The sequence below is a fragment of the Rhododendron vialii genome, chromosome 12a, assembly GCF_030253575.1.
Source record: "Rhododendron vialii isolate Sample 1 chromosome 12a, ASM3025357v1".
NCBI classification, from domain to species: domain Eukaryota; kingdom Viridiplantae; phylum Streptophyta; class Magnoliopsida; order Ericales; family Ericaceae; genus Rhododendron; species Rhododendron vialii.
This window is the reverse complement of record NC_080568.1, coordinates 34,483,216-34,508,896: the sequence shown is the minus strand read 5'-3', so window position 1 is coordinate 34,508,896 and position 25,681 is coordinate 34,483,216. Positions and strand designations below refer to the sequence as shown.

At 40.1% G+C, this 25,681-nt stretch overlaps 2 protein-coding genes across 2 annotated transcripts in view; both read right to left on the bottom strand.

The window, feature by feature from the left end:
* Positions 1-25,681, bottom strand: part of LOC131310744 (putative late blight resistance protein homolog R1B-17) — a 90,258-nt gene that overhangs the window by 10,669 nt on the left and 53,908 nt on the right. Inside the window, exon 2 of the mRNA XM_058337925.1 lies at positions 1,074-1,614. Within this exon, the coding sequence (XP_058193908.1) occupies positions 1,074-1,614 (541 nt within the window). The remainder of the gene's footprint in view (positions 1-1,073; positions 1,615-25,681) is intronic.
* On the bottom strand, positions 21,842-22,780 carry LOC131310762 (uncharacterized). The gene is made up of 2 exons (XM_058337957.1): positions 22,134-22,780; positions 21,842-22,094 (listed from the first exon to the last, which is right to left on the bottom strand). Exons 1-2 carry the CDS (start codon positions 22,241-22,243, stop codon positions 21,842-21,844), a joined length of 363 nt encoding a protein of 120 aa, XP_058193940.1. The 5' UTR covers positions 22,244-22,780.

Here is a 25,681-nt window from a genome sequence, read left to right as displayed (position 1 = left end):
ATTTCTTAATATATTAACAGTCTAAAAAAATTAAGTCCTCCAATTTTCAATCCATTTAAAATAGTGCGAATATCTTATTTTTTGATTATTTTATTCTAAAAGGTCATAATTAATTTTTGGCTCTATGGCTCTCATATGAGAGCCCTTAGAGAGCCGTAGAACCAAATGAAGAATATATACTTAATTATGAGAGTCCTAGAGACATATATTTATTATGTTCCTTTAGGATAAAATAATCATAAAAATAAGATCTTCGCACCAGTTCAAACGAATTGAAAATTGGAGCACTTAATTTTTAACCATAGTTTTTAATATATAAACAGTCTTAGTCCCTTTTAATTTTTTATTTCAGTCCATATTGCCTTAAAAATAATCTCCTATTTTTAAAAAAAAATATTTTTAAACAAAACACTAAATTGTTCGGCGCCGCTTAGTCGGGCTTGGTGCTTGGCTGTGGGTCGCTGCCCGACAAGCGACGACCACCATTTAGAATACTGGGTAGTGTATTGTAAGTTTTTTTTTTTAACAGCCTCCCGAGAAATATTGGAGCCACCACTGGATAAAAATCACGTTTATTAGTTTTTATCACAAAATTTTAAGCTTTAATCACGGGTAATAACCGTGATTGCAAATATGAGACTTTTAATTATGCTTGCATAGTCCACTGTTTGAAAACCGAGATAAGAATACATAGATCACGGCTAAAAATCGTGGAGTCTTTCTTAATTATGTTTTGTAGTAGTTAATGGGCCATGAAATAACGTGCATCCGATTTGTTTGGGTAAATCACCCGAAATAAAGGGTGTGTGTAACAAAATGTTTGAAACATATAAAGACACACAATGAACAAGGCGATCAGAAAGATGAAGAGTGATTTCTTAACTTTATGGACGCTTGACAAAATGCTAACATGAATAGAGAGACAGACCAAATTTTTCAGAGCTTGCCAATAAAGAATTTTGCTTTGCTTATTTTATGGTAATGGTAATGATATGATTCTATTCTCATGCCCGACAAAGCTGAAAGCCTGAAACTGAATGCATAGAAAAGTGCTTGAAAATATGTACCAATACCTCCATGTCTGGTACCAATACCTTCATGTCTGGTAGAAGAGTGCTTGAGTTTTTTGATTGCTACTCCATTGATGTCATACATATTCTCATCATAAATCTTCTTCACCTTGGCCATGAGAGCCTTGATCTCCTTTTTGACACTTCCAAGGTCAAGGGAAAGATGGTCCTCAGAATAGTTGCAATAGAACGTTTTACGAAGACTTGACCGTTCAAAAAACTTGTCCCTACGGGAAAGATGATTCTGATGTTCACGAAGAAAATCAGGGGCATGATTAGCCTCGAAAACAAGAACTACAAATAGTTCTACGATGTTCTCTGCCTCGGATACCATGTCTCTAATCCGCATCACCAAATTCATCATTTCTGAATGCTCGTTGCGTTTCTTCTCCGTAATCTTGAGGAACCCTCTCAAGTACTTTATCTCCTCGGCAAGAGATTGAAGTTGATGTTGATGTTTCTCATCTATGACAAAATCGAGGTTGGAGCCCGTTATAAGATTCTTCAAGGTCTCCAGGAAAATATCAACAGAAGTGTCACCCATCTCTCTCTCTCTCTCTCTCTCTCTCTCTCTCTCTCTCTCTCTCTCTCTCTCTCTCTCTCTCTCTCTCTCTCAGAATGGGGATGAATAGGTAAATGAAAGAAGTTCTTGTGGCCTTATTAAATATCATCAGTGGGGTTGCAACTTGCGCTGGCTATCATTCCCGTAATGATAAATTATTCAAGGCAAGCGTTTGCCTAAGATTACAAGCATACAGTGGTGAATTAAATTAGTCATTCATATATCAATATGTTGATTGGTAGCCTGCGCAAGTTGCAACCCCACTTAATTTTTAAATAAGGCTACAAGTACTTGTTTATCTTTAAGTCTTCGTCATCTACCCATTCCTCCCCTGTTTTTTACTAGTTTAATTCAATTTTGTAGGGTAATTAAAATATTAGAAACAGAGGACGAGCAGAATGGGGATGAATGGGTACATGAAAGAAGAACTTGCGCTGGCTATCAATCCAGTTTATGATAAATTATTCAAGGCAAGCCTTTGACTAAAATTACAAGCATAGTGGTGAATTAAAGGGCGCTGCTATTCGCAGCCCTCTATTTACTCCCATAGTCCGTTAAAAATTTTCAATTATACTCAACAGTTAGTTACCGAAATTGAGATATATTTTCAGCATCCAATTACCGAAATATAATATTTTTTTCAACAGATGTTTACCGAAAATGCATGTTCGGCAGTTGTTTACCGAAAGTTGAACATATTTTCGACATGTAGTTACCGAAATATAATCTTGTTTTCAACAGCAATTTACCGAAATGTTATTTATGATTTTCAACAACCATTTACCGAAATGTAGTGGGCTACGGGAGAAAATAAAGGGCTGCGAATAGCGGCACCCGAATTAAATTAGTCATTCATATATATCACAGTTCGGGCCCTGCATGTGCAAGCTCATAAATATGAATTAAAGTAGTCATTCATATATATCACAGTTCGGGCCCTGCATGTGCAAGCTCATAAATATACCCTGGCTTTGAGGCCCCCAATGATGAATTTGGATTAAAACAGGCCTCGGAAAGTTATCTACTCATTCACCCATTTAAATTTAAAACTAGGAGGATTCCGATTAAAACTTAAAGTATTTGCTTATTGTTTGACTAATTTAATTCACCACTGTATGCTTGTTTATCTATAAAGTCTACAAATAAGGCTACAAATACTTGTTTATCTATAAAGTCTTTCATCTACCCGATCCTCCCTTGTTTGTTACTAGTTTAATTCAATTTTGTAAGGTAATTACAATATTAGTTGGTGACTTGCCTAATTACCTTGAAGAATTCACAATATCCTGATTGGTAGCAGATGCAAGTTGCAACTCCACTTAATTTATAAATCGGCTAAGGTGGTTAGGGCATGTCTACCATAGATGTGGAGATGCAGTGGTTAAGAGCACAGATAGGATAGCTTTAGGTAGCAATGCTACGGGGAGGGGAAGACCTATATTGACATTACATGATGTTGTGGGCAAAGATATGAGTCTAATGGGTTTGAGTGAACAAGTGGCCCTTGACTGAGCTCGATGGAGAAAAAGGATTCATGTAGCTGACCCCAATTGATTGGGACATAAGGCTCAGTTTGGTTTCGGGTATTAGCAGAATTAGCCTACATGTCGCTCCTTTTCTATGATTCAATGTGTATAAATATGAGGAATTATGCAGAGTATACTGCTTGATTGTAACGTCCAACTGAGAAATGATGAAAATCGATTTATAACTAGCAAAGCTGACATAGCACACAAGCAAGTAAAAATAAAGAAAACATATGTACTGCGCTTTCAGGATCAGCAAGTATGGCAAATGCGACATCACATGAACCATCTCTTCCGTGAGTGCCCTAAAATCAAAGATCTGTGGTCCAACATAGGTGGAGTAGGATGGACTAGAAACTTGCTTATGTTTGGGTCACTGTTGATGCGAAATCCACTCGTCCCTATCGTTTAGATGGTGATCTCCCCTGGAGAGTGGTGTTTGTGGTCACTCTTTGGCAGATATGGAAAGACACAAACAAAAAAAAAGATTTGATAATGTTGGCATTCCCACATCTGTGAGCATCAACATCTTCAAAGCTTATGCCAAAGAAACTGTGGAGGTTTTCAAAGCTCTTCTTTAGACTGATACACTTCGCAATCCTTTGATTGTTTGGATTTTACCGTTTGCAGGCGAGATAAAACTAAATACTGATGGATGCCGGTATGACCTCAACAATAGAGCTGAATTTGGAGGAGCTTTCAGAGATCATACGGCAACATGGATCCTAGGATTCTATGGGAGGCTGGACTGTAACTCAAGTCTTGAAGCTGAAATTTGGGCAGTTTGCACTTTTGCAGAGGCCTTAAGATCATCCTTGAGAATGGATTACCCAATGTTAAAACTTAAAATTGAATTGGACTCGAGTGTTGCAGTGAAACTCATCAACGAAGGACGAAGGTTGTAACGCCCCAAGTAGACCACTGGCCCAATACCTTGATTTTGATCCACAAGCCACACCACATTGGCCAAAAGCTTAAGCACAAGGTACTAGCAGTAGCCCACAAGGTTTGTTATATGCCCAAGATCATCCATGTAGACTTCCGATGTGGGACGGGGTATTGCAATCTCCCCAACTTTATAGCCTTGCGCCCTCATGAGGGGTTGAGCACTGTAATCACCGGTACTAATCAAACCAATAACCAAATCCAACCAAACTCCAAAGGTCCACATGGTCGTGTACATGGATGGCTCTGATACCACCTGTAACGCCCCAAACAAGCCACTGGCCCAATACATTGATTTTGATCTACAAGTCACACCACATGACCTAAAACCTTAAGCACAAGGTACTAGTAGTGGCCCACAAGATTTGTTATATACCCAAGATCATCCATGTAGACTTCTAATGTGGGACGGGGTGTCACAAAGGTGCTCCTATGGATCATCCCCAACGCCCTCTAGTGGAAGATGCAAAGATGCTGGCAGCTAGAACTAATACAAGGATTAGGCTTACATATTGCCAGGCATATCAAACTGCGGACTGTCTTGCTCAGTTGGGAGCTGAGCAAGATGAAAGCTTAGTTGTTTTAGAGCAAGTTCCCTTCGCTGCGAGGGAGTTTGAGCTTGCAGATCGCCTTGGAGTTGGACACCTAATGCTGTGGTTTGTATTATGCATGTTTGTCTCTATGACTCTGCTGCTATTTAGCCAGTTGATGAAATTTCCGCCATTACACCAAAAAAAAAAAAAAAAATGCGACATCACATGATGCAGCTACTTCTTCGGGAGATGATTTATTTATCCTGGATTCAACCGATCGAACCTATGTGCAACAGTACCAGATAAACTATAAAACCATTAAATCACTTGCTACATAGTAAGGGTTCAACGTCAAACTATTATGGATGGAAAACCCAAGTACAAGGCATTGCTGGGAAGGGGTTGAGGAAGATTTGCTGCGACTGTACAAGTTATAATTAGTTCAAACATTTCACATAGGCACAACCGCACAATAGCAAATTGCTGTTTTACAATCAGAACAAGGACTGCTCGTACCATGTACTTATCCTTACTACAAACATGGGAGACGAGAAGAGAAACTTGCAAAGTACATGCCCAACCCAAAGCAGGGAAAAAACAACACAATCAACAGAGAGCTGCAAGGAGAACAACTTCTAATCCTTTGATTGGTTTTGCAACGTTACTTTTAATGCCTTGGTGACAGCTGAGAAGTCCTTATCACTAAGTCCGCAAGATTTACCCACCTTGTACAGTCTGTTTATTGGGGCTGCAATCTGTGTAGGTTGGGAAACAAATTCGGCTAATCCCAGAGCAAGCTGCAAGTCCCCCCACATAAAAATTTGCACTAACATGGCGCAGCGGATTTATAAAAGATACAACACCGACAATCTTGATTGTTACAAAGTTTTGTTGATGTTTCAGGAGAAATGTGGTAGGATACAGGGACTGGACCATTGAAGGGCCTTTCATCGAAAACATAGGTGCACTAATGGTGCCCGGTGAAACTACTTGCAGATCAATAAAAATGGATAGTTGAAGATGCTTAACTACAAGAGGATTCTGATAGAATTCTACAAAATGGATTGTATCTTGGTTTGGGTGGCAAGGTTGCGGTGGTGAAGGAGGAAGGGGAGGATGAGGAGACAAATCATGGTTGATGAGGAGTGAGTGAGACGGAGGAGAAGAGGCATGGTGGATGATGGGTAAGACAGAGTAGAGGTGACATTGTTGTATAATGCACCTCAGGCGCACCTACTTGGTTAACTGATTCAGAAACGCTAAACAAGCTTTGAAGATCAAACATAACTTGTTTTTAGTTACAAATAACTTTGGATCAAAACTACTTGGGTTAGAAAATAGACTTAACAAGCTTTCTAACGGTTCAAAACTTACGAAAATCGAAGTCCGAGAGTGTCCGAAACAAGACGGGAAAGTTTGACAAATTATGGAGTTTGAAGGCGCCGCGCCTAGGCGCCATTTCGTGTGCCCCGGGTGCAATAAGATGTGCCTCAGGCGCATTGGAGATCAAAAATTTGTCAAATTTTGCGGGCTTCTTCCGAACACTTTGGAACTCCGATTTTCCCAAAGTTTGAACCGATAGAAAGCTTGTTGAGTCTACTTTTTAACCCAAGTAGTTTGGATCCAATATTGTTTGTATTCCAAATGATATGACTATTTTACCCTTAGTGAGTCGAAAAGTAAATCGTTCCTGTAATTAACGTTGGCATCACCTTCATTTTAAAATGGATAAAGACCTGTTATATATCGATAAAGAGGGTTTTTAAAGTACTAAAAGATAGTAGAATCCAACCAAAAAAATAATGAAGTTTTAGTTTATGAAAAATTAATAGAAAACAGACCACTAAAAAGATCATGGGAGCACTACCACCCCTTTGCCACCAACAATGTTGCCGTAACACAATCCTTCTGACCACCACCATGATCACTGGACCACCTACACCCCCATCACTTCACCGCCTCTACCACCACATTTCCACTCTGCCATAATGGTGGCCAACTGTAATGATCTCAAAACATCCTAAAATATCTCAATAGTTAAGAAACGTATCTAACTTCTTGTTCTTTTCATCCCAAGAAACAACCCCACAAGACACTCATACTACTTCTAATTTTTTTGTTATTAAGTCTAGATTATCCACTACCTAGTGAGTTGAGGTTTGCAAGAATGATATACATAAATTAAAAGCTATAATGCATAACTAAAAAAAGAATTTGAACAGCTCATTGTTGCCTCTATTGTTGTTCATTTCTTCTTCATGCGATTCCTATTCTGTTTTTAGCATGAGATAGTGTAATCCACAACCCAAATGTGGAAATTGATGGACTACATGCATGCAATTCATGTGCTATAGGATTCAGGAAATATTCACCATCCATTATTTCATTTGCTTTTTATTGTTTGTCATTACTTGAGAAGTTATGATCAAAGGTGTGTAAAAAAATCCTGGCAACAAAAGAAAATCTTTTTAGAAGAGGTTGTGGGCGGTCGGCTTTGGCTTAGTTTGTAATGGAGCTTCCGAATCGATTAAACATTTGCTTTTTGATTGTTTGTGGGTGAGAGCGGTGTGGTTTGGTTCCCATGTGAATCTCGATCGTGGAAACGGGCCTCCTGCTCTTAAATGGACATCCCAAGTGATTGACTTGGGGAAATCTATAAAGGATAGTAAAGAGTTTTATTTTATTTTATTTGGGAAGTTAAACATTTTATACCAACCAATACAAAAACATGGGGAGATTAACCCATTGTACAAAATCTTTACAAAGGAAACTCCTCACTACAATCTACCAAAAAAACTACAAAATTAAGTACCAAGGACTTTGCTTGAAATATTCCAGAGACTGCATAATCTTTGGTCCTCAAGGGAGTGGGGGAAATGCTCCCAAGTACACACACGAAGTTTGACATTATCCTCAATACAAGCCAGCACTGCATCAGCCCTTCTGCTTCTACCAGCAAAAACTCGAGAAATCCTTTCCATCCATAGATGGTAGACCCCAGCCGCCAAGACTAGCTTGAACAAAAAAGAACTGAAGTTCGTACCCTTCAATGATCAATAGCCCACTTAATTTCACACTATCCCACACCTCCGGATTTCTTTGAATCTGGAATCTATTAAGGATAACCTTCCAAATGCTGCTGGAATAGCTACATTCAAAGAACAGGTGTTGCAATGTTTCATCACTTTGAGAGCACGACACACAACTAGGATCAATCGTCATCCCCCATCTATAAAGTCTCTCCTTTGTAGCTAACCTCTTCAAGCAAGCTAACTATAAAATGAACGACCACCTTGAAACACTTCTGGAAAACCACACTATTAAAGCCCGTTGAACTATCCCTCCTCTATGCCTAAGAGCCTCTCAAGTGTGCTTGCTTAGTATTGTATTGGCCAGTAGGGGAAATAACCCATATAACTTCATCTTCCCTGGCCCTTCGAGGTTGAATTGAACTAGGAATTGAATTCTGAATCTATTGAATCAAGGAGGATCTTGGTCTTGGCCAATTCCATTCTCCATCTTGATAGTAAAGAGTTGATTGGCCAAGTTGCTTCGATTGACGATTGCTTGGCATATTTGGAACTCTCGGAATGATTTCATTTTTTGGGGGTTACTATAAACCCTTCGGAAACCATGGGCAGAGCATGGGCAACCCATATGGAGTTTCTTAATTTCTTGGTGATTCCTTCTATCCCTATGGCTAACCTTAGCGAAGGGCCTGAAAACTCTTCGTGGAAGGATCCAGACTTTATAATTCTCTCAAAATCAACCGTGATGTTGCTGTGCAGAAATATGGATTTACGGTGATGGTGGCGGTAGTGGTGAGGAACCATGAGGGGAAGTTGGTGGATGGATTAACCAAGCAGGTGAAGTTTGCCTTACGTTTTTCAAGGGGGAGGCTTTGGCAATCAGGCAAGCGTGTTTACTTGTTAAAGCAATGGAGATCAACCAAGCAGGGATAGAATCAGATAACAAGCATACGATTATGCTTAGCGTTTCTGAATCAGTTCCACCATGGGAAGTAGCAGCTATAATTATGGATATCGGAGATTTGGCTCAAGAGCAAGGGATTTCTTTCGACTTGGTTAGAAGATCGGTGAATTGGGTGGCTCATAAGGTGGCCTCCTTGGCAAAGATGAGCAAGCTTCCTCTTGACTGGAGGGCTAGGCTAATCCTCCTTGTTCAGCTTTGTCTCTTTTGAGCTTTGATAGCTCTTTTTTGTAGCCTTGAAGGCAAGATTGGCAGATTAAAAAAAAAAAAGGGAAACTAATGGATACGCTCTCTCTCAAAAGCAAACTTTAATGCTAGTCTAGGCTTAGTTGTTTTTGATTCATGTCCTTTTTGAGAATTTCAATTCAATGAGGTTGTTTTTTGTTTTTTTTACCATTGGTTAAACCTAATGTCACAAAATATCAAGATACATAACAAAGTAATACTACTGGAGCTTCATCAAGGCCACAGAATACGTTTAGAACCATTTCTCCATTTTTGTTATATGTATCAAAGATTCTTCTTAATAAAGGAATCAAATGGCTTTAGAATGTTGGGGATTTATTCCACCATAATCACAAAACGCTAACAATCAGAAATCGCAAGAAACACTAAAATCATGAACTCAAATAATCAAAGATACTACTTAGACAAGTAGAGTAGGAGAAATAGTCTGTGAGATGGATGAGAGGCACGACATCTGTCCTACAGCCATATTTGTTTCCTTTCGTATAAGTTCTAACGGCTGAATACAATTGCAAGATACAACTCACAAATCTTACTATTTGTCTCTACGTTACACTATCAGTGGAAAACGTGGATGCCAAGTATGAATTGAATTGCCCGTATAAAATAAAGGAGACAAAGAAGAGAGAATTTAAAATGCATTAAAACCAATGTGGATGGTCATCTATTATTTATAGAACTCCAAAAACATTTTCCCAAGAGTCACGCCCGCAAAACAGTGGTGGTATGGACACCAAAATTTGGGGTTTTAAATGTATAAGCCCTGTCAAGCGTACTTCTTAGGATTATCCCAATGATTAAGCAGTTTTTATGTGCTTCGAAGAATTGTGGAAACCCTTTTGAATTCTCTAGAACTCTTAAGAAATAAAAGTGTACCTTAGAGCTGGAATGGAAGTATCGAATGCAACTTAGAAAAAGTTGAGAGGCGTGAAAATGTGTTTTAGCCTCAGCTGCTCCGACAATCTTTTAATTAGTCTACTTTCGATCAATTTTTTATAAACTAAAATTTATTATTTTTATGGTTTGATACAACCATCTTATAATACGTCGAATACCCTCTTTATCAATATAAAATAGGTTTCGGTCTGGTTTAAAATAAAGGAGATACAAACGTTTTACAGAATGATTTATTTTTTTACTCACTGAAGGTAAAATAGTCACATCATTTTAGGTACAAATAACTTTGGATCAAAACCACTTGGGTTAAAAAAATTGACTTAACAAGCTTTCTAACGGTTCAAACCTTTCAAAAATCGGAGTTCGAGAGTGTCCGAAAAGAGACTGGAAAGTTTGACATTCAAATTTGCACTAAAATGGCACAACGGATTTATACAAGCTGCGGCACCGACAAACTTGGTTAGTTAAGAACTTTTGTTGATGTTTCAGGAGAAATGCGGTAGGATATACGGATTGGATCATTGAAGGGCCTTTCATCGAAAACATAGGTGCACTAATGGTGCCCGGTGAAACTACTTGCAGATCAATAAAAATGGATAGTCGAAGATGCTTAACTACAAGAGGATTCTGATAGAATTCTACAAAATGGATTGTATCTTGGTTTGGGTGGCAAGGTTGTGGTGGTGAAGGAGGACGGGGAGGATGAGGAGACAAGTCATGGTTGATGAGGAGTGGGTAAGATGGAGTAGAGGTGACATTGTTGTATAATGCGCCTTACGCGCACCTAGTTGGTTAACTGATTCAGAAACCCTAAACAAGCTTTGAATATAAAAAATAACTTGTTTCTAGGTACAAATACCTTTGGATCAAAACTACTTGGGTTAAAATTTTGACTTAACAAGCTTTCTAACGGTTCAAATCTTGAGAAAATCGGAGTTCGAGAGTGTCTGGAAAGAGACTGAAAAGTTTGACAAATTATGAAGTTTGAGGGCGCCGCACCAAGGCGCCATTTCATGCGCCCCGGGCGCAATAAGATGCGCCTCAGGCGCATTGAAGATAAAAAATTTGTCAAATTTTGCGGGTTTCGCCCGAACACTTCCGAACTTCGATTTTCACAAAGTTTAAACCAATAGAAAGCTTGTTGAGTCTAATTTTTAACCCAAGTAGTTTGGATCCAATATTGTTGGTATTCCAAATAATATGACTATTTTACCCTTAATGAGTTGAAAAGTAAATCGTTTCTGTAATTAACGCTGGCATCACCTTCATTTTAAAATGAATAAAGACCTGTTATATATCGATAAAGAGGGTTTTTAAAGTACTAAAAGATAGTAGAATCCAGCCATAAAAAAAATGAAGTTTTAGTTTATGAAAAACTGGTAGAATACAGACCACTAAAAAGATCATGGGAGCACTACCACCCTTCCGCCACCAACAATGTTGCCGTAACACAATTCTTCCACCACCATGATCACTTGACCACCTACACCACCATCACTTCACCACCTCTACCACCACACTTCCACTCCGCGATAATGATGGCCAACTGTAATGACCACCACCAAAACCAAGACATTCCCCCGAGTTTTTTCTTTGAACTTTATATATGATGTAAATGACCTCTTCTATTGATCGAAAAAAAAGAGCTTGGCCTGTCACATGTGAGAATCTTGATGGTTTCTCAAAGGTAGATGATTTAGAAACGGATACGAATATTTTTGTCTGGGTAAATAATTGGAAGAATACAAGCCCCAACAATGCTTTATGCGCGGGAATGTCCTGGTTTTGGTGGGTGGTCATTTGATCTTGATGAAAGCAAGTTTGGGCTTTTTCTCACATGTTTGGACCTATTAGGTGAGGTGTCAAGTTGCTAATGGATGGCCGTACAAAATGGCTTGAACGGAAGTTTCACGAGGAGGACAAAAATGGAGTATGGATATGGAAAAGAGGAGTGAGAAAATATATTACCATGGTTTATGGTCCCTCCGTCTTTGTCCCTATTAGGTGAGGTGTCAAGTTGCTAATGGATGGTCGTGCAACATGGTTTGAGCAGAAGTTTCGTGAAGAATATACTATCTCTTGGTTTAGACTCCCTCCGTGTCCCTATTAGGTGAGGTGTCAAGTTGCTAATGGATGGCCGTACAACATGGCTTGAACAGAAGTTCCGTGGAGAATCTTATCTCTTGCGAAAGAAAGATGGTTTATACTCTCTCCAAACTTGATGGCAGCAAGTGTCGATTATTGCAAATTGGACATGATATGATCACTAAAAAGACAAATATTGAAGTGTGGTTATCAAAATATGGAGTACTGCCAGAATTCCATGATTTTCCTCCTTTGTCATTTAATTCTTTCAATACGTAAACTTTTTGAATAAAGACATAAAGATCAATTATCAATTATAGTGTGAGAAAACATGCAAGAAATTTATTATTCATCAAAATTTGCATACATGATACATTATTTGATGCCCCTAAGGTACTTTCTTCATACATTCATCTGGGTTTTTTCGTATTCTATATAGTTCATAAGAACTACAAATATGCCGCGGGCCAAATTTCTTTGTGTCAAATGACCTCTTCTCTAGCTTAGAAATAGTTTTTCAATAATTACATAAATCACAAAAACCATGTTCGTTTTGGGTCTCTAGACCCAAACTTTTCTCAAAACACAAAACGAACATGGCCAAAGGGTTCCTTAATTAATTAGTTTGGGGCTAGAAAGAAAGTTCTACTTCTACCCGGCGACACACATGCACTGTCCAAGTGAATCATGCATATAAATTTGATCCTGAGAACTACTGAAACCCAAAATTCATCAGGAAATTTAGCTCAAAGAACAGCTTTACGAACCATCGATCTAAATCGAAAGACAACACAAGTCACGGAAAGCTTCTAGCATGCATGGCATGCTGTCGATGGGTCTGTTGATGTGAGATAATTAATCAATCGCTAGCTGTTGACAGAATTAAGATTGGAGAGGAGTTAAAGCTTCACTTACTACTGTGATTGAATTCTCCACCAGGAGAAACGCCGAAGCAACGGGCTAGCGCATGCAATTGGCTTCAACTTTAGAGAACAAATGAGTAATAGTTTTATACATGACACCAACTCATATGCGTCATATTCCGATGACAAAGTTGCTAGGTGTACCATTCGATGACAAAGATGCTTATACCCTGCGGATGTTACCTACTTAGGATCGTTCTCATCCCCTATAACTTTGTCCTCACTCGATGAAGAAACCTTTGCATCTAGCTTCCATCGGTCCAATATATATCTCTGGGGAATTTCCATGACATTCATTTGTTGGAGTGCTCCAATTTCATGACTACATAAAATGCCAAAGCTATCGAACGATCGACAACTACAACAGATTTGTTGATATGTTGTGCCTCCTAATTAAGCCGTTGGTTTCCACATCACATACCACAATATACTCTGCCCGATCCATACTTCTCAATCACAACCTAATATCTCCTCCTAATTCATAGCACCTATGTACTTGACAAGCAAGGGAAGCGTCAAACTGGTCATGGAACAATTCGAACACAGGAGGAGTGCACACGTTTGCAATCTGGATTAACATGGGACTACTAGTGAACTCTGCTTCTGTCAGCTTTTGCCTAGAGTCATATGTAGCCATTTTTTTTCATTGTACCGCGTGTCCACAAGAATTCCAGTGCAATGGGTAAAAATTGTTCAAGGTTAAGGTCAGATTTTAAGTGCCGCTTCAATTTTGAATTCAAGCTCTCACTAAGTTAGGTGTTTCTCATTCCGGCAGTATATGAACACTTTAAGGACACCTGAGCCCACTTTTCTTAGATTTGTAAAGATAATAAATTGAACGGCTCCAATTATTACGACTTGAAAACATGTTTTAAACAAATTGAACGGCTCTAATTATTTGTTTGAAACTCCTATTAATTTTGTGTCAAATATTGTGTGAGCGGAATCGGCCCCTTGTACATGCAAATCATTATCTTCCCACTCTACATTACTGCCTTCGAATTAGGTACAAGCCTAAAGCCTTCCAAGCTCTCTAGGTTAATGTAGTGCATGTGTTGACTTTTGGGGCCATGGAGTGGCTTCACTCGTCTCACACCTATCCGAGCAGCACACCAAAGGAGACTTAATTGGTTTGGACAGCCAACGAATTTCAAAGGTTTCCAATGTCAAACGTTGATCATACACTTCTCTGGTCAAAGTGGTTTTGCCGCCTCCAGCTACACCGACAATCTTGGTTAGTTACAAACTTTTGTTGATGTTTCAGGTGAAATACGGTAGGATACATGGATTGGACCATTGAAGGGCCTTTCATCGAAAACATAGGTGCACTAATAGTGCCCGGTGAAACTACCTGCAGATCAATAAAAATGGATAGTCGAAGATGCTCAACTACAAGTGGATTCTGATAGAATTCTAAAAGATGGATTGTATCTTGGTTTGGGTGGCAAGGTTGTGGTGGTGAAGCAGGAAGGGGAGGACTACAAGTCGTGGTTGATGAGGAGTGAGTGAGATGGAGGAGAAGAGGCATGGTGGATGAGGGGTAAGACAGAGTAGAGGTGACATTGTTGTATAATGCGCCTCAGGCGCACCTACATGCGCCCCGCCCGGGCGCATTGTGTTGCGCCCGGGCGCATCATCGTAACTGCACACAAGGCCAAACTTCGCAGATTCTCCACGTACACTTCCGAACTCTGATTTGTGCATGGTTTGAACCGTTTAAAAGCTTGATAAGTCCACTTTCTAACCCCACTAATTTGGATCCAAAATTATTGCCACGTGAAATGACATGATGAGTATACCCTCCATGGGTCAACAAACAAATCATTTCGGGAAAACCTCGCATCACTCAGATTTTAAATCGGATAAAAACCTATTCTATATGGATAAAGAGGGCTTTACAAGTAATATAACATGGTGGATTTCAACAATAAAAGTAATTACTGTTTGCTAATTAAGAGTAGGTCCAAAGTGGCACAATTCAAAGATCATCAAAGCCACTAAGACTGAAACATGCTTGACATTATCCTCCAAAGCAATATGGTGAGAACTACATCCTTCATAAGAGGGTTCAAGCGATGTTGAGGTTGGCGAGTTGGCTTGACATTATCCTCCAAAGCAATATGGTGAGAACAAAGAGTAGCATCGATCCCTTTGATATCGGCAATTGTCCATCCTATAGCTTTCATGTGCCTCCTTAGTGAATTGGTCAACTTCATCTCTTGGAGATTCCCAAGAGAAGAGGAAATAACCACAGGATAAGTCTTGTTGTCTCCAAGAAAAACGTACTTCAAAGTATCAGGTAGGGGCTTCAACTCCAATTTCGGTGGCTCAACACTAGATGGGAGAACCTTCTTCTCAATTGGTGGTAGCTCCTCAAACTCTTCAAACTTTGGAGTCCAAGAATTTATAGCACAAACTTCATCTTCCTTACCAAGCAATGAACTCAAATAACTCACTTCAGAAGACTCAAGAAATTCGACCTCTTCTGCTATAAGAGCAACTTCCAAAGGATCACTAAAAAGCAACTTATCCACGTGCTCTTCTACAAGAGTATCGATAAGGCTCACTTCATGTATATTCTCGTCATCCCCCATTTGACTACCCACATTAAAAACATTGACCTCCATCTTCATATTACCGAAGGTCATATTAAGAAGTCCATTTCGACAATTGATAACTGCATCCGCCTTGGCTAGAAAAGGTCTCCCAAGAATAACTGGAGTAGAAGCAGCAGAAGAGTCGGTCGGATTTGTATCGAGAATCACAAAATCCACCGGATAGACAAACTGATCAACTTAGACTAAAACATCTTCCACTACTCCTCTTGGTACACGAACACTTCGATCTGCTAATTGGAGTGTAACACGAGTAGGCTTCATCTCTCTCAAACCAAGCTCTTGATAAACAGAGTACGGAAGTAGATTAACGCTTGCACCAAGATCGAGCAAAGCTTGTTCGATACGCTTTCCTCCAATTGTGACAGCAATAGTAGGGCTCCCCGGATCCTTATACTTAGGCACGATATTTGTTTGAATGATAGAACTCACTTGTTCAGTAAGGAATATCTTCTTTTGAACATTAAGCTTGCGCTTTCGAGTACACAAATCCTTAAGAAACTTGGCATATGAGGGAATTTGCTTAATTGCATCCATAAGAGGAATGTTAATCTTCACTTGATTGAATAACTCATGCAACTCCGCATTCAAAATTGGTTTCGCCAAAGCTCTCAAACGGTTGGGAAATGGTGCCGGTGTTGGAATAACTCGAGGATCCGGTACACTTTGTTCCTTAGCCTTACCCTTATTCTTTCCTTCTTCTTCAAGAGTCTCCTTGCTTGTTTCCTTAGGAGATTCCCCAAGGATTGGAATTGAACATTCGATAGGAGAAGGCAAATAAGATGGTTCCGGCGGCATCACCACTTGATTGTCAACTGTCATGCCACTCCGAAGAGAAATAATAGCCTTTGCTTGCTCGGGAAAAGTCATCGAAGAGCTAGCAAAGTGAAGACCTTGAGAAGCTGGATTAGAATTCGGTTGCGGATTAGGTTGAGGTTGAGTAGGAAACTTCCCTTTCTCTTGTTGTAACAAACCCACCGTAGTTGTCAACTTGCCCAACTGATTTCTGATATCATTCATCATTTGAGTTTGTTGCTCATTGATAGCTGTTTGACCTTGCAAGAGAGCACTAAATTGATCTTCCCAAGAACGCTTTGGTGGTTGTTGATGGAACTGAGCAGGTTGTTGTTGGAAATGGTTTGCATGTGGGAATGGAGCAGAAGGAACAAAACCAGGCGGACCTTGAGCTTGAGGGAAACGGAAAGCATTCTGAGGTTGCTTCCAAGGCAATTGAGGAGCTTGCGATGGAACTTGAGAAGAACCCCCTTCAATAGGTTGACTCCAACGGAAAGCTGGATATTGTCTTGTCCCCGGATTGTAAGATTGAGAATAAGGGTCAAAACGTGCACGGCTTGTACTTCTTCTGGAGCAATCCCATTGATCACATTCTTAAGAGCAGGAATATTGGGGCACGCTTCGGTAGAATGGCCCACAATCTCACAAATAACACATACTTCCTCCACTTGGCGCACTACTTTCACTTCTTAAGATTGAGCACTCTTTAATTCCAACTTGTCAAGTTTCCGAGCAATCTCCTCCAAACGAGTTTCAAAAGCTGTATGCTCCGCAATAGAGAATTTTTCTGAACCTGTAGAACCTTGATTGAACATTGCTCTATCTCCCGGATCTGCAAATTGCCAAGACTGGGTCTTCTCAGCTAGTGACTCATAGTAATCCCAAGCATCCTCCGGTGTCTTTCCAATAAAATCACCTCCACCGATAGTATCCAGAAGCTGTTTACTATCTTGTGAACATCCTGTGTAGAAATAGTTGACTCTGAGATACAACGGAAGGTTGTGATGAGGAACCGACATAAGCAAGTCCTTGTATCGCTCCCAATACTTGTGGTAAGTCTCTCCATCCCTTTGCTTGAAACATTGAATCTGATCGATAAGTAACTTTGTTCTGCTGGCTAGAAAGAACTTGGTGGTGAAAGCATCCTGAACTTCTCCCCAGTTGCGCAAAGATTGAGGCTTCAAAGAATTGAACCATTGTTTCGCCTTGTCTTTGAGAGTGAATGGGAACAATTTCAGACGAGCTTGATCAAGTTGCCCCGGAACTGTAACAAAAGAGTGTAGAATATTCTCGAACTCCCAGTTATGCAAATACGGATCCTCTAATTCTCGGCCCCGAAACTCTGGAATTATACGAAGATACTCAGCCTTGAATTCAAATGTATTCCCAGCGGTTGGAGTCGGAATAACGATAGGAGATACTTGAGGACCCCGTTCTGGATTCAGATAATCACGTAGAGTACGAACTGGAACTTCTTCGGCCATTGGGCCTTTGCGATTTAATTTGCGAGGCGGAGAGTGGGCAGGATACGCCCTGGCAATGCTACGGATTTTTGGCGGAGACGAAGAACGATGAAGCCGATTTGAAATTGGGCTTCGGTAAACACGCATACACAAGCAAATACTACCAACAAACTACCAAACAGAAGGGGCCATCCCGCCACCTCAACTCAACAAACAGAATATGTGAGGGGTTATGCCACCACCTCGGCTAAGCAATGCAATTAAATTTAAACTAACTAACTAAATTAATTATGCTAAACTAACGAAGAAACAAATTCGATATTTAGCCTGGCTTCGTTACACCTCAAGTTTAGATGAACTAGGTTAGAGGTATCCACCAAACTAAATACGAACTACTAATATACAAACTACTAAAATACTACTACTAAACGAAAGCGGGATACTTACAGTGGTTTGTCGAACCTCCAAGAAAGCCATAATAAGAAATCCCCGGCAACGGCGCCAAAAATGCTTCGTCCTCCAAGATAACATGGAATAATACGCCAAGCGTAGGGTTTAACACGTCGGTTGAAGCATAATAAACCAGAAATCCGGGATCGTACCCAAGGGAATAATTATATGGCTTGATCGGATTTGTAGATGCAAGTAAGGGCTTTCGGCTTTTAGACAGCCAACTTTGTTTTACTTTAAACGGTGGAAATAAAAGGCTAAATTAAAAACGAATTAACTAGAGAAAAAATAGGCTAGGTCTAGGAATTATTAACACTCAAGACTCAAGCTAAATCACAATCTTCACCCAATTACACAATTTAAGATACTTGATTAAAGTTCTCAAATCGGAAGATAAAATGATTTGAGAACCAAGCTAGCTCTTGAATTCATTTGGTAAATACCTAGAGCGACAGAGCTCTAAGCATCATGTGTGGTGGGTAGGCGATGCTCCCACCTACACATGATCAAAGAGGTTAACACCTCGGTGATTTAACAAACAAACCCGAACCCCACATCAATTTTCAAATCAAAGTTTAAAGCTTTATTGAGTGCAAAATGCAATTTTCGCCCGAGCCATGAGGTGCTAATCACCCCATGACCGAACCCTTGAAACTACTCACCCATATCTAGAGAGATAAAAGCAAGCAAAAATCTAGCTAACATAATGAAATAACAAGACTAGAAGAAAATTAGAGATTAAGATAGATCGGGAGAAAATAAACAACTTTAATTAAAGCAACAATATCAAAAACTAACAACTAAAGGCAGAAATTGAAATATTCAAAACTGAAAAATAAAGAACACTCAAGAACAATTTGAATTGCAATGAAATCTAATCTAGATCTAGAAAATATGCTACTTGAATCTATCTACTTGTTTGTACAAAACTATGACATAAGCTTTTATATTTCTAAGATCCGCGCCTGGAATATTCCCCAGATGCTCTGAAAATTCGCTCTTAAGTCCCTCGGCATCGATGGCAACGGCCTTAGAGTGCTCTACTATGGGGCTCGGCATCGATGGACTGTAAGACTTGACATCGATGCCGAACTGGTTAGGGAATTGGACCACTAAGGGTCTCGGCATCGATGTAACAAATGGCATCCCATCGATGCTGAGCTCAATAGCTCAGAATTCTGCCTTGGCTACCTTCCTCTTGCTCGGGCAAATCTGCTTCTGCTCGGGCAATGACAGGTTCTGCTTGGGCCAAAAATGCTTCTGCTCGGGCAAATCATCTTCTGCCTTGGCCATCCAGCTTCTGCTCGGGCAATGACAAGTTCTGCTCGGGCAAATCTGTTTCTGCTCGGGCAATGACATGCCTTACGCCTCGAAAACTCCCATGTTTGGTGATTCACCTATAAAACAGAAATGGAACACTCTGCACGCAAACAACGTTAACAATAACTAATTAGACATTAAATTAAACTAAAACTAGACACTAGCGCACCGTACATTACATTCTCGGGTGCTTATCAGTGGGGATAGAAAAGAGGCCAAAACAAAGCTAAGATGTAAGGGCCAGCCACTGGATCTTGGGACAAACTGCCGTACGCCAATCATAGATGACCGTACGCCAGTTACTTCCCTTTACCCAATGCTTGGCTTTGCATCATCTGGGTTCTGGAACATAACCAGAAGGATCCCAGAGGCCTTTTGAACAAATAAAGAGTAAACATTAACTACTACAGCTAAGCAGCTCTAAATATGCAGAAAGCAGTAAACTGGTTATTACATTGCTAAGGTGATTGACAGAAATATAAACTAACAGAAATGATGATCAATGATACTCGCGCCAGTAGTGCGCGTACTGCCATAACTGGCGTACGGCATGCGTTTACTGGCGTGCGCCATGTCTCATCTCACACGATGGTTGCATTTTACCAGTTTAAGGCCAGGACTAGTATTACTTACTAGCCTGGGCCTTGCTGGTTCCCCTCAGGGGTCGAAAATAGGAAGATCCACAAAGGTGGTATACCTTTTTGTATTGAGGTTTGAAGGTGGTATTGAGCTTGAAGGTTGAAGATAGAGGTTGGGTAGTGACTGGATATCAGTGGGATGTATGGAAGTGAGCTTCTCTCCTTTCTCTTTCAATGGATGGATGAAAAGAGATAAAGAACAAGAGAGGAGAGAAGAAGAAAGGTTCAACTCTTTAATGTGGTTAACCCCTTGCAAATGAATGCAAGTGGGGTATTTATAGAGGAGAGAGACTGAGATCAGGGGCTGATCAGCTGGGGTTAAGGGCTGGTTGAGTTTGGGAAAGGAGGCTCCCATGCATTAAATGCATGGGACTAGGTGATGCGGTGTGTAGGAGAGAGGGGGAACGTCCCTACAGAATACAATCATCAGGGGAACTGTAGCCTACGTCAGGATGGCTACCAAAGTCTCGTCCATGTGGCTGAATAAAGTTGATTTGACTGGGCTTGACTAGCGTGCGCCACATATGGACCAGCGTGCGCCAGTAAAAACTTAGTCAACGGCCGATGACCAACACGTGGCAGTTAATTGGCGTGCGCCAGGGGAACAATGGCGTACGCCAGTTTGGGTTTTGCTGGGGCTGTTTGGCTCTGGTTTGAAGGGTTTGAAGTGGGTTTGAAAGAGGTTCGAGACGCTCAAACACACCCTCATCCTCAGACTGTTCTCGCCCATAATCATCAGTGGGGAAATGAAAGACCGAAAAATAGCGTTATCTGGACGGTCCAGAATGGGGTGTCTACAGGTGGCGGGGGTGGTAGGGTAGGGGTGGTGGAGGTATGGTAGTTGTGGTGATAAACTAATGGCATTGAAGACGAAATAAGGGCATTGTGATAAGGTGGAGGGGTGGTAGTCAAGTGATGGTGAAATGATGGCTTTGAGGTGGTGGTAGTGGTGGAGATGTGGTGAAACAATTGTGATTGTGGTGAAATGAGAACGGTGATAGTAGTGATAAAGAGGTGGTGGTGGTTATGTCGTGATATGAAAAACTAAAATTGGTGGATTGGATCTTTGTTTGGGTGGTTAGATGGTAGTCGTGGTGACGGTGGAGAGGAGGGAGGAAGAGGAGAGGAGGCATGTTTGACAAGGAGTGAGAAATTAGGAGGAGAGCAGGCTTTGTGTATGATGCACCTCAGGCGCAGTTAGATGCAACCCAGGCGCATCCAAGCATCCAGTGATGTGCCTCAGGCGCATTGTATTGTGCCCCGGCGCATCCTCGTAACTGCACTAAAGCCAAACTTCGTAGGTTCACCACATACACTCCCAAACTCCAATTAGTGCATGGTTTGAACCGTTGAAAAGCTTGATGAGTCTACTTTTCAACCCCACTAGTTTGTATCCATGACGATTTTACCCTCTATGGGTAAAAGTACAAATCAAACTTGACACAAGCACTACGACAAACGTTCTAATAACAACAACGAAATCACAGACATTAAATGGCTGAAACAATTGCGGATGGATAGTATGATGTTTGGGAAGACAAAGGCAAAATAGTAATGTCGTGTGACAAAGTTATTCCCGGTGTACTTCATCACTGGCGGCTGACAAGGTGTTTGAATATCCTAATCACAAAAAACATCAGTACAAGCAATTACACTACACATAGCTTCTGAACAAAAGAGAAAACAATAAAATCTAATCAATGTGAAATCAAGTTGTAAAGATATTTTAACCGTCTAAGACGAGATCGTTCAACACTTTTGCCATCTTCCTAATCTTCTCATGTCAAGGCTGTAGTCTTCCTGTTCCACCCACTCTTCTCATGCATGTGCCCTGTCTCTTTTTGAAGCCCTTAGCTCGCCCTAAATTAGGAACACCCAAACTCAGTTCCATGTCAATAGGGCCTCCACCAGGAGAAGCGCCGGAGCTACAGCCTAGCGCATTGGCTTCAACTTTAGAGAACAAATGAGCAATAGCTGTATCCACCAACTCATATGCGTCGTCATCCTCCGATGACAAAGTTGCTAGGTGTACCATTCTAGGACAAAGATGCTTATACCATGCGGATGTTACCAACTTAGGATCCTTCTCATCCCCTCTAACTTTGCCCTCAATCGATGAAGAAACCTTTGCATCTAGCATCCATGGGTCCAATATGTATCTCTGGGGAATTTCCCTGACATTCATTTGTTGGAGTGCTCTAATTGCATGCCTACATAAAATTCCAAAGCTCTCGAATGATCGACAACTACAGCAAATTTGTTGATTGGTTTGCCTCCTAACTCGTCGATTTCCACATCACATACCACAATATACGCTCTGCCCGATCCATACTTCTCAATCACAAACCTAATTTCTCCTCCTAATTCATGGCCCCTTTGTACTTGACAAGCAAGGGGTCATTGAGCAATTCGAACACAGGAGGAGTGCACACTTGTGCAATCTGGATTAACATGGGACTACTAGTGAACTCTACTCTAGGCAACTTTTGCCTAGAATCATATGTAGCTTTTTTTTAATTGTACAGCGTGTCCACAAAAATTCCAGTGAAATGAGAAAAAATTGTTCAAGGTTAAGGTCAAATTTGAAGTACCGCTTCAATTTTGAATTTAAGCTCTCACTATGTTAGGTGCTTCTCATTCCGGCAGTATATGAACACTTTAAGGACACATGAGCCCTCTTTTCTCCAAGACACCACGTTTTCTCCAACAAAATATTCTCCTCCAAGTTCCCTTTGCTGCGAGGGAGTTTGAGCTTGCAGATCGCCTTGGAGTTGGACACCTAACACTGGTTTGTAGTTTGCATGTTTGTCTCTATGACTCAGCTGCTGTTTAGCTTGTTAATGAAAATGCGACATCAGATGATGCAGCTACTTCTTTGGGAGATGATTTATTTATCCTGGATTCAACCTATTGATTCGAACCTACGTGCAACAGTACCCTATAAAGTATAAAACCATTAAATCACTTACTACATAGTAAGGGTTCAACATCAAACTATTAAGGACGCAAAACCCAAGTACAAGGCATTGTTGGGAAGGGGTTGAGGAAGATTTTGCTGCGACTGTACGGGTTATAATTCGTTCAAACTTTGCACATAGGCACAATAGTAAATTGCTGTTTTACAATCAGAACAAGGACTGCTCATACCTTGTACTTATCCTTACTTCAAACATGGGAGACAAGAAGAGAAACTTGCAAAGTACATGCCCAAATGAGAAATTCACCAAAACTAAACCTGAAACACGCAATTAAGAAAAGAAAAAAGAAATTCAGAAAAAGAGAGTGTGATTTACGTTTGGATGCAGAAGTGGATAGTATCTGAGAAGAGAATGTTACGATCCATTGTCCCATATCGGTCAAGTATGAGATTGACCATATAAGCCCTTGGGCACCCTCCTCTTGTAAGCCGGTTTTCAATGGTGAGTTCTACCCAAGTTTTGTATCATTGGTATTAGAGCCAGCCACCACGTCGAGTATGGGCTCGGACACACCTGTGCGAGTATGGGCTCATATGGGCGCGGCTTTGCAGTTCGACTCCTAGAGGGAGCGACCTATAGGCTGGATTAAAATAAGTATTGAATACTGATAGGTGGGTGGAGCTGCCAAAAAAAGAGAAAGGGCTACCATCGGGTCAGTGTCGATAGAGTGGGCCACCGTGGACGTCGGCTGCGGAGCGTGGTAGTATGTTACGATCCATTGTCCTACATCGGCCAAGTATGTAATTGACCATGTACATATAAGCCTTTGAGCACCCTCATCTTGTAAGCCGGTTTTAAAGTGTGAGTTCTACCCAAGGGTTTGTATCAGAGAAAGCCTTAAAAGAAAAGGGTTTTGTTGGGTAGAAGAGATGGTTGGGCTCTGAAGTGATTGGATACACGAGTGGAGAAGCTCAAACCATTTGCAAATAGGGATTTTGTGGGTGAAATGCTTGGAAATGGAGAATAAAGAATCGAAGAAGATGATGTTATTGATAGGCGGTGAGTGCAGTGGGGCTTGAGGAAGCTCATTGCCATGGATTATTTCCCCTCCGCCGGATAGTCTGTGGCGTTGAAGCTCGAAGAAAAAGATAGGCCTTTATACGCCAAAGTAAAATCGCGATGTGAAGGCGCGAGTTGAGGTCGAGTAGACTTCACAATTTCGAGCTGCGAAGTTTATTTAGCACAGTCATGCTACATTGCTAATCAAATATGAACATTATATAAAATTTATTTTACAGATCGAAATCGTTCATGCTCTGGAAATCATCAATATCAATAATATTACTAAAATGTATTTTAATCGGATACGAATCAATGTCTCATCGAGACGTGAAATGAAGCTTTTGTGTTTATAATGATGGGTTTGTTTTCATTGAATCGAATCCAAAACACTCGCGTCCGTTCCATTGAGGGTAAATTTCACTGGCACCCCTGGATTTAACTCAAATTATATTGCATTCCTCTCTCTTCAACAAAATCACATTACACCTACTTATTTTTGTGAAATTATGTAGCACTTAAACCCACATTTTCGATCTTTTCAGAAAGAAAAAAAAAACCCCACATTTTTACCCTCATTTTCTCTACCCCTTTTGATGTAGGCCGTATTTTGATTATTCTAGAAATATAGGAATCTTAATTTATTATTTTTAGTTTAGCATTTTAGTAGGAATGTTATATTTTAGTCAAGATTTTTTTATAAGTATTTAGTTTTTCTAGTTTGATTTGATCTAATATTCCTATTTTGTATAGGTTTCTTGGTCAAGAAAAATTAGGATTGATTTTATTTTCTTATCTTTATTTTCTTTTTTAGATTTTAAGAAGGCTAAGTTTAGAAATTCTATTAGTATAAATAAGGTAGCAAGCCTTAGGGCTAAGGAGTTGATTTATGATTGATTAATGAAAATTGAGAGTTTTCTCATTATTGTGTGTTTGTAGAGGGAGTAATTTTAGTTCATACTTATTCGTGATTATCCTTGTTGCACGTTCTTCTATTTCAATATGCCTCCTAGCATCACCTTTTTGTAGTCACCGAACTCATTTTACCTACCTATGGACAATTTCAAACATCACAAAAACAAACCCCAAAGCCTAATTCCATCTCTCTATATTCTTTGAACTTTTTTCGATCTAGGTTCATACTTTTTGTATCGCTCGTTGATATTAATATTTTAAAGAAAAGCTTTAAAAAATTCGCTAAACACCATGAAATAACAACCTTTTTAAACAGTTATATTAATTACCATATCCCTCTTTTCTATAAGAACTTATGTAATCGGTGTCTTTAAGAATTTAATGTTTACCAGTCGCAACTTGATTATGCAGGTCATCACCCTCTTTTCAAACAAGATGTCCATACAACAATTATTTTTTTTAAAGTTTCTTATTGAGAGATTAGAGATCTCTTATATCTCTTTAAGAATTTTTAATTTTTTTTATGAATTTAAGGACGTGAACATTAGGGCCCCCATCCCCCCTCGAGTCCCTCTCTCATGGGAACTTTGGTATGGTAGTGATCAGAGAGGAATTTGCTGAAGATAAACGTCGATGCAATGGTTTGTAGGAACTCAAGTACTATTGGCACAAGGGCAGTAGCTCGTAGGGATGATGGTCGGGTTATTGATATTTTTCTGGCTATTCATAAT